At 52.6% G+C, this 9515-nt stretch overlaps 1 protein-coding gene across 6 annotated transcripts; it reads right to left on the bottom strand.

The window, feature by feature from the left end:
* Positions 1–1696: 1696 nt before the first annotated feature.
* On the bottom strand, positions 1697–9086 carry SIGLEC10 (sialic acid binding Ig-like lectin 10). 6 transcript variants are annotated; one of them, XM_011946237.1, is made up of 11 exons: positions 8830–9086; positions 8367–8750; positions 7951–8235; positions 7572–7619; positions 7163–7432; positions 6829–6876; positions 6442–6699; positions 6085–6369; positions 5683–5776; positions 4975–5086; positions 1697–3059 (listed from the first exon to the last, which is right to left on the bottom strand). In XM_011946237.1, the coding sequence occupies exons 1-11, from the start codon at positions 8864–8866 to the stop codon at positions 2784–2786; spliced, it is 2097 nt and encodes a 698-aa protein (XP_011801627.1). In that variant the 5' UTR covers positions 8867–9086; the 3' UTR covers positions 1697–2783. The 6 variants fall into 6 exon arrangements, with proteins under 6 accessions (XP_011801627.1, XP_011801628.1, XP_011801629.1 ...); XM_011946238.1 differs by having other exon boundaries at positions 7951–8061; XM_011946239.1 differs by lacking the exon at positions 6085–6369.
* Between the last annotated feature and the right edge of the window lie 429 nt (positions 9087–9515).

Here is a 9515-nt window from a genome sequence, read left to right as displayed (position 1 = left end):
TTACTTAGCTCTCCTAAATTAAGTTACATTAAATTAAATTAAGACATGGAGGAGCAGAGGTCAGCAGAGGAGATGGCCAGCAAAGTGCTCACCTTTGCTCTATTTCTTCTTCTTTTTAAAACTTTTTTTATTATTATTTTTTGAGATGGAATCTCACTCTATCGCCCACGCTGGAGTGCATGGGGTGATCTCAGCTACTGCAACCTCCACCTCCAAGGTTCAAGCAATTCTCCTGCTTCAGCCTCCCGAGGAGCTGGGATTACAGGTGCCCGTCACCACACCTGGCTAATTTTTGTATTTTTTTTGATGAAATGGGGTTTCACCATGTTGGCCAGGCTGGTCTTGAACTCCTGAACTCCTGACCTCAGGTGATCTGCCCACCTCAGCCTCCCAAACTAGTGGGATTACTGGTGTGAGCCACCGCATGATTTTTAGCATGTTGTAAGTTTGTTGTTCTTCATTCCGTTTCCAAAGCATTCCCGCCTCCACCCCCGCATGTGTTTGCACTTATTTAGATTGGTGGGTCTGAGAGCGCATTAGCACCCCATCCACATGCAGTCTCCTGCCCTTCCAATCCTCACCCTGAAAACCTTTCTCTAGTCACAGACCTAGTCATTTTTGCCACGGCTACTCTTGAGCTCTTTGTGAACCTCTGCGCCCGCTTCCTCTTCTGTGAAAACAAATGAGTTTATGTAGATTAAGATCTAGCTGACTTCTGTAAAGGATCAGATGGTAAATACTTTAGGCTTTGCAGGCTAACGACTCAACTCTGCATGAAAATAACTGCAATGTGTAAAGGAATGGGCATGGCTGGGTGCCACACTGAAATCTGAATTTTCATCTCCTTCCCAGGGGTCATGGAATGGTCTTCTTCGGACTTTTCCCCCGAACCATTTAAAATGTAAAACCATTTCTAGCTTGCAGGTGGTATGAAAATAGGCAGCAGGCTGGAGGTGACTTAGGAGCCTATCTAGTCATCCTTTTTTTTAATTTTTTTTTAAAAAAACAGTCTCGCTCTGTTGCCCAGGCTGGAGTGCACTGGTGCAATCTCGGCTCACTGCAACTTCTGCCTCCTGGGTTCAAGCAAGTCTCCTGCCTCAGGCTCCAGAGTAGCTGGGACTACAGTTGCGCACCGCCACGCCAGGCTAATTTTTGTATTTTTAGCAGAGACGGGGTTTCACCATGTTGGCCAGGCTGGTCTCAAACTCCTGGCCTCAAGTGATCCATCCACCTCAGCCTCCCAAAGTGCTGGGATTACAGGTGTGAGCCACTGTGCCCAGCTGTATCTAGGCATCTTTAAAAGCCCTCCCACCTCTGAGAACCCATGAGACTGAGCAGTCCTCTGGACCGGAGCTGGGGTGTGTCAGAGGCAAATCTCTGCCTACCTTCTCAGAACACCATATTCAGAGAAGGCCACTCAGGAGAGATTTGTCAGGCTGTTCCGAATGCCCAGGTCTGGGATGAGATGGCCTATCCATGGAGGAGTTTTATTTTTTTTGAGACGGGGTCTCACTCTGTTGCTCAGGATAGAGTGCAGTGGTGTGATCTTGGCTCACTGCAGCCTCGGCTTCCTGGGTTCAAGTGATCCTCCTGCATCTGCCTCCCGAGTAGCTGTGTTACAAGAAAGGGGTCCTGATCCAGACCCCCAAGAGAAGGTTCTTGGATCTCACACAAGAAATAATTCAAGGCAAGGCGGTAAAGTGAAAGCAAGTTTATTAAGAAAGTAAAGGAACAAAAGAATGGCTGCTCCATAGACAAGAGTAGCTCCTAGAGCTGCTGGTTGCCCACTTTTATGGTTATTTCTTGATTATTTGCTAAGCAAGTGATAGATTATTCATTCCTCCCTGTTTTAGGATGTATCGGGTAACTTCCTGACATTGCCATGGCATTTGTAAACTGTCATGGCACTGTCAGAAGTGTAGCAATGAGGACGGACGACCAGAGGTCACTCTCGTGGCCAACTTGGTTTTGGTGGGACTTAGTTGGCTTCTTTACTGCAATCTGTTTTATCAGCAAGGTCTTCATGACCTGTATCTTGTACCGACCTCCTGTCTCATCCTGTGACTTAGAATGCCTTCACGGTCTGGGAATGCAGCCCAGTGGGTCTCAGCCTCATTTTATTCAGCTCCTATTCCAGATGGAGTTACTCTGGTTCAAATGCCTCTGACAGCTGGAACTACAGGCACACATCACCAAGCCCAGCTGTGTTTCGTTTTTGTAGAGACGAGGTTTCACCATGTTGCCCAGGCCAAACTCCTGGGCTCAAGCAATCCACCCACCTCAGCCTCCCAAAGTGCTGGGATTACAGGCATGAGCCACTGCACCCAGCCCATTTGGAGGATTTTGTTGTTGTTGTTGTTGAGATGGAGTCTCGCTCTGTTGCCCAGGCTGGAGTGCAATGGCGTGATCTTGGCTCACTGCAACCTCCACCTCTAAGGTTCAAGCGATTCTCCTGCCTCAACTTCCCAAGTAAGTAGGACTACAGGCGCCTGCCACCATGCCCAGCTAATTTTTGTTATTTTTAGTAGAGACGGGGTTTCACCAAGTTGGCCAGGCTGGTCTCAAACTCCCGACCTCAGGCGAGCAGCCCGTCTTGGACTCCCAAAGTGCTGGGATTACAGGTGTGAGCCACCGTGCCTGGCCAGATGTTTTTTGAGAGACAGAGAGAGAGAGAGAGAGAGAGAAAGAGAGAGAGAGAGAGAAACTTTGCACTCTGTTATCTTCAACCTCTTACTCTCCCTTCCTTCCTAGCTGAGGTCCCAGTCCTAAAACCTAAGAGTCCTTCATTGGAACTTGACTTCTGCATAATTCGCCTGGGTGCCCTTGGGCATCCAGGCCTCGGGCCTGGATCTGACAGCTGGGAAGTTGAGCGTGGCATAATGGAGCTCCTCTTGGCTCTCCTGGGATTCTGGGGCTTGAGTGGATGATTTGGGTTCTGGGAAACTAGGTAACTGATGCTGCTTTTTCTGATTCTTCTTTGATTCTGGGGAGGGAGCACCTGGTGGAAGAGGGGTCCGAGAAGGACTGCTTGGTGTGGCTTTCTGATTCCGATTCTGAGCCTGAGGGAAGAACCACCATCCTTCATTCATTCATTCAGCAAATATTTGAGCACTTACCACGCGTCGGGCACTGATTTATAGCACAGAGTGAAACTAAGTCCCTGCCCTTGCCTTACTGAGCTTGCATTCCATCTTGCAAGGAGGAACAGACGATAATTAGCAAAAGTACAGTGACTGGTAAGTGACAAATGCCATCGAGAAATTTGAGCACCTTCTAGAAGTCAGTGAGAGGAAGGGTGAGATGACTGTTTAATAGGGCATCCAGGGAAGTTCAAGACCAGCCTGGCCAATATAGCAAAACCCTGTCTCTACCACAAATACAAAAATTAGCCAGGCGTGGTGACACATGCCTGTGGCCCCAGCTACTCAGGAGGCTCAGGCAGGAAAATCACTTGAACCTCAGAGGTGGAGGTCGTAGTGAGCTGAGATTGCACCACTGCACTCCAGCCTGGACAACAGAGAGAAACTGTTTCAAAAAAAAAAAAAAAAACTGATAGCCGGTTGCGGTGTCTCACACCTGTAATCCCAGCACTTTGGGAGGCTGAGGTGGATGGATCATCTGAAGTCAGGAGTTGGAGATCAGCCTGACCAACATGGTGAAACCCCATCTCTACTAAAAATACAAAAATTAGGGGGGTGTGGTGGTGCTTGCCTGTAATCCCAGCTACTCGGGAGGCTGAGGCAGGTGAATCGCTTGAACCAGGAGGCGGAGGTTGCAGTGAGCCAAGATCTTGCCACTGCACTCCAGCCTGGACAACAACAGTGAAGTCCCATCTCAAAAAATAAAATACAAATAAAAAAATAAAATAAAGGATAGCAAGCATGCACAGAGAGAAAGGCTGGAGGGGGTGAGAACGGAAGCAGAGAAGGCATGCAGAAGGGGCCTGTGGTAAAGGCCGGGCACGGTGACTCAAGCCTGTAATTCCAGCACTTTGGGAGGCCGAGACAGGCGGATCACGAGACAGGGTCACGAGATCTTCTTGAGACAGGGTCTCACTCTGTCAACCAGACTAGAGTGCATGGCATAATCATGACTCACTGTAGCCTCCAACTTCCAGGTTCAAGAGATCCTCCCACCTCAGCCTCCCAAGTAGCTGGGACAATAGGCATGCACTACCACACCCGGCTAATTTTTAATTTGTTTTGTAGAGGAGAGGTCTCACTATGTTGCTCAGAATGGGGAATTATCTCACATTGGTTTTGGACAGGCTAAGTTTGAAGTGCTGATTAGACACCCACATGGAGATGTTGCATAGACAGTCTGCAGTTCACGGAAGAAGCCAGGAGATAAAAATTTTGGAGTCATCAGCATAAGATGTTATCTCTTAATAATTTCCAGAATTTACAGAGTATTACCCAGGGGCCCGGTGATATTTTGAATATTTTATTATACAAGTACAATATATTTAACAGCCAGCATCATCCTAGGAGGTGGCCGCTAGTATTATCTCCATGTTACAGCTAAAGAAATTGAGGCACAGAGAAGTGAAGATACTTGTTTCATCACACAGTGATGACAGCAGGATTTGAACCCATGCAGGCTGATTTCAGACCCCCTGTGCTGAATCCCTATGAGGGACAGCCTCCTGATGATACGCGTAATTGTTAAGCAGTTAAGTGTGATTAGTAATATCGGTGGTGGCAGTAATAATGGAATAATGGCTACCTATTGAGAAAGCGCGTGTATTCTAATCCTCAAACCAACTCTCACAGGAGACAGAGGAAGAAATGAAGGCTCAGAGGGGCTGAGCGACATGGCTGAGGTCTCATAGCTAGTAAGTGCCAGCCAGGATTTGAATTCAGTACTATCGTTGGCACTTTTCACACCTTGATGTCCGTAAGGGGTGCAGAAGTCTGAAAGTGGGGTGTCAGCTTTAGAGAAGAGAAAGAGCGGAAGCATGGCCCAGACACTCACCAGGGGGCCGGCCTTCGGGACCACATTGATGTAATCCAGGATCGTGCTGTGCCGGGAGAACCGGGGTCTTGGGGTCTCTGCCTGAGTCTGTCTCTTTGGTAGAATCTTCATGCTGAGGAAATGAACACACCTGTCTGTGCACTGTTGCGCCTCCCTGTGACAGACTGCCACGTTTACTACTTGAGACCGTCACTATGACAGATACTACTACTACTACTACTTGAGACCGTCATTACGAGACTGAAAGGAGAACAAACGTAGAAATGAAAACTCAAGACAAAAGAAACTATTTTAAAGGAAGGGGTCAGGGGAAGAAGAAGAGGGCTCCCTGCTTCTAGTGAGCAAGGGCAGCCATCTGAGCCTCTGCAGCCCTTCGTATTTATTGGGTAGAAAGAGCAGGGAGCAGGGAGGTAACGACTGGTCAGCTGTTTAATTGATCACAGGTTCATATGTTTACTAACAAGCTTCACATGTGCCTAATTACAAGAAACACTGCTTGGGGTGTGACTACCCTCAGTATTCCTTCTGGGAAGCAGACGCAGTTTGTCGGTTTGCCAACATTCTGCATTTATGAGAACAGTTTGCTGTTTACTTGTATAGCCTCCAGTGGTATACTGAGATGGTCACGAGCCTCACTCTTTCGGCCTGCAACACCTCCCCTCTTCCTGGTCCAGGCCCCAGACCCCGATACTCCTCCTCTTAACCTACATGATCAGGGCGAGGCAGAGGAAAAGAAGAGCCGTGACGCCGATTCCCAGAAACGCTCCGTTGGAGAATGCCGTGGAGATGAGTCCCTTCTTATCTGCACACGGAGAGGGTCAGGTGGGCATTTCCTATCCACGCAGGGCTCACGAAGCCCACTTGTCACTCAGCATTCAGGCTTCCAGTTTCCATTGTGGACATTGCATCTGCAACCCCTCTGTTTAGTTTTAGGAAACCCGGCCACACCCCGGCCCAGGTGTTAGGACTCCCCATTATGTTTTCCTGTGGACATACAGATGCCACGGGTCTCCTGTGTCCCTCCGAGCTCCTGCTTCAACCACAGGACCCTACTCTTTGCCCCATTCAGCTTCTCCTCCAAGAACCTCGGCATTCAGGAGGCCCCCTAACCTGGAAGCTGCAGGATGGATCCACTCTGGGCCCCATGGACGTTCCAGGCCTCACAGCTGAGCCTGAGGCCGGAGCTGAGCCCTCCATGGAGGCTCAGGGAGCTGTTGGCCCAGGGCCCGACTGAGCTGGGGGTGACCTCAAAGGAGTCCTGGCTGCTGTTCCCCTCTAGCAGCTCCTCCCCAAGCCACCAACGCAGAGAGGGGGCCGGGCTGGCTTGGGAGGAGCAGCTGCAGTGCAGACCCTCAGCCTCCCAGGAGCAGGAGGGGCCCAGCAGCTGTGGGGGGTCTGTGGGGAGGGAGGACAGGACTCAGCAGGGGCCCCTTCCTGGGACCCTGGTGTCCCCCTTTCCCCACTCACAGTGCACGGAGAGGCTGACAGAGACGTGCTGGGAGCCCAGCGGGTGCTGAGCGTGGCAGGTGAACTCTCCTTCTTGCTCCACTTGAACCCGAGGCAGCTCCAGGACCCCGGGGTCTGAGGGCTGGGAGGGGCTCAGAATCTGTCCCCCCTGGGTCCAGCTCAGCCTGGCTGGGGGGCTGCTGTGGGTGACACAGACCAGGCGCAGGCTTTGGCCCTCCAGGACCGGGAGGGACGTGCCATTCCCGAGGTTTTCCAGGACTAGGGAAGGAAGGGGCAGAATCCATGTGCAGCTCAGGGCTCAGGGACCCTCCTGTGTGGGGGCCCTCCAGATGCCTGGGCCCCCAATTCGGCACCGAGAGGCCCTGGCTCCTCTGTCCCCTTTCCTACCTGTCCTGTTTGCTTGGGAAACCATCACTCTCAGGTTGTCTGGAGGATCTGAAATGGAGAGAGGGGACCGGCTCTAGACGGGCCAGGGGCTTCCCTCTGGGTAAAGGGAAGCGTCCTGGAGACTGAGGTGGGGGAAGTGGGTGGGATAGAAGGGCAGTGCAGAATCACCCACTGAGTCCCAGACACAAACTGCATGAGGGTCTATACAGGTAAGGTCAGTCCCCGAGGCCTAGGGCTCCAGATCCTCTCAGCTCTGAGACCCTGAGCCCAGCCCCTGCATCCCCACCTGTTCTGCCCTCCCGATGGACTCCAGGCCCCTGCTGGGCACACTCACACTGCACAGAGAGGTCCAGGGCTCGCTGCTGGGAGCCAAGCCTGTTCTCCGCTTGGCAGGTGTAGCGCCCTGAATCCCCGGCCTTCACCCCGGGCAGCTCCAGCCCCAGGGGTCTGGGGCCCCAGGGGTGGGATGAGGAGAGGACTTTGTCCTGCAGGACCCAGCTCAGCGTGGCAGGGGGCTGGCTGTCAGCAGCACAGAGGAGCCGCAGGAACTGGCCTTTCTGGGCTTCCAGGTATGGGACATTTCCTTGGGGCTGGAGCTCCAGGGCTGGAGTGGGAGGGAAAAAAAAGAGAGAGAGGGAGGGAGAAAGAGAGAAGGGGTACAGGGAGGAGCACATCCCCTCATCCCCTGAAGCCTTTTCATCTAAAGACGACTGGCCCAGCCCCAGCCCCACGGCCCTCAGTACCTGATGTGTTGTCACGGAAAATGCTGATAACAAGATCTCTGGGGGCGTCTGCAACAAGATTGTGAGCTGGCTACAGGGAGGGATGGTTTGTTCCCACAACCGGAAAAATTTCCCCAGGGAAAAGAAAGTCAGACTATCCCGGGAAGACAAGTGGCCAGCCAGTGCCATGGCTCACTCGTGTGGACCAGACGCCATTCCCATACCTCTCCCAGGGCTGCATCAGTGTCCTGGGACCCCACGGCATCCTCTCCCTGGACGCTTCTGAGCTGGGAGCCGCTCACTGCCCGCTGGGCTCCTCCCCCTTCCCTGTCTCCCTGCCCCCCACCCCCCGCACCCACCGGGTCTGTCTGCACGCCCCAGCGTCCCAGGCCACACTCACAGGCCACGCGGAGTCGGACGGTCCTCTGTGCGCTCACACCCTTTCTGGAGAAGTCCACATGGCAGGTGAGGTCGGTGTCGTGGTCCTGGGGGCTGGGCGTGAAGCTGAGCACTGAGAAGTGGGAGGTGGTTGGTTTGGTTCCTTGGGAGGAGAGGGCGGCCCCCGTCCAGGAGAAAGAAGGGGCCAGACATTCCTCAAAGGCCCAGTTAAACACACAGATGACTGTCACCGGCTGCCCGGGCTCCAGAGTCTCGGGGATGAAGACATCAGGCTTCTGAGTCAGGGCTGGGACAGAGACAGGGGTGGGGGGTTCTAATGCTGCAGGGGTCCCTGAGAGCCCTCTCTGCTCAGCCCATAGCCTGTCCCCAGGGTCCCTCCCCAGTGTGAGAGGCAGGGGTTCCCATCCCATTCCATACCTGTTACTTTTAGAAAGAACCCATTGTTCATGAAATTATATCTCACATATCTTCCTCTCTCCACCCGAAAGAAGTACCGTGCCATATCCCACATCTGCGCGTCTCTGATCACCAAGGAGCAGCTCCCCTTGCCGGGATCCCCAGTGAGCTGGAATCGGCCCTGGGTGCTCGTTTCCACCTCTCGACTCTGGTCGTTTGTCGCCACTGGAGCACCCTTGCTTGTCTCAGTCCCTGCTTTGAACCAGTAGCCATAAGCTGGGGTAGACTCTGTCCAGTCCTTTAAGGGGTGGCTGAAAGAGCAGGGCACAGAGACACACAGGCCCTCTGGCACCGTCACCGACTCCTGCACTTGTATCCAGAAGCTCCGATCCATAGCCTGGGACCCTGTGGGGAGACAGAGGCTCAACCTGCAACCCCAGCCCTAGCTCCGCCCCAGGTCCTTTCTGGCCCTCGGCCCACTCACCGCCCAGCAGCGAGGACAGCAGCAGCGGCAGTAGCATCTCGGCATAGGAGGCACGGGACCTGCCTGAGTCAGGCCTATTCTCTGGTCGTGCTGTGAGTGGCTCAGGGCTCTTGGCAGAAGGGGAAGCCGAGGGCGGAAGCTGAGCCCTGGGGCCTGATGCGTGAAATAAGCTTCAGATGCTGAGGTCACAACTCCTTTCCCTTCCTCTGCACTCTCCAGCCCACCTTGCCCAGTTGTCCTCTAGGTCTCCTAGGGGCCCAGCCTGACCTTGGGCTTGTTGAGCTGGTCCTTCCAGAGCTCCCTGTGTAGGAGGAGAGAGCAGGCTTGTGTCTATCCTGGGGGCCTGGCTGGGGGTGGGGTAGTGGGGTAGGGGCTCTCCCTCTGGGCCCTGGGTCATTGAAAAAGCAGAAGTGAAAAATCCACAGTGAGCTACCCTTGTCTGGGCCACTGGTGGTGTAGGTGGTGGGTACAGGGGAAGGGACAGATAAAATGCTGGTCTTGTCAGATAAAATGCAGGATGCCTGGTTAAAGCTTTCACAGATAAATTGTTTTTTTTTTTTTTTTTTTTAGTATAAGTATGTCCCAAATGCTGCATGGGATACACTTATACTAAAAAGCAAATGTGTTTATTTGAAATTCAAATTATTTATTTATTTATTTATTTATTTTGAGATAGAATCTCGCTC

Source organism: Colobus angolensis, unplaced genomic scaffold (genome assembly GCF_000951035.1).
Source record: "Colobus angolensis palliatus isolate OR3802 unplaced genomic scaffold, Cang.pa_1.0 Scaffold25, whole genome shotgun sequence".
Lineage (NCBI taxonomy): Eukaryota > Metazoa > Chordata > Mammalia > Primates > Cercopithecidae > Colobus > Colobus angolensis.
This window is presented reverse-complemented; position numbering and strand designations above follow the sequence as displayed.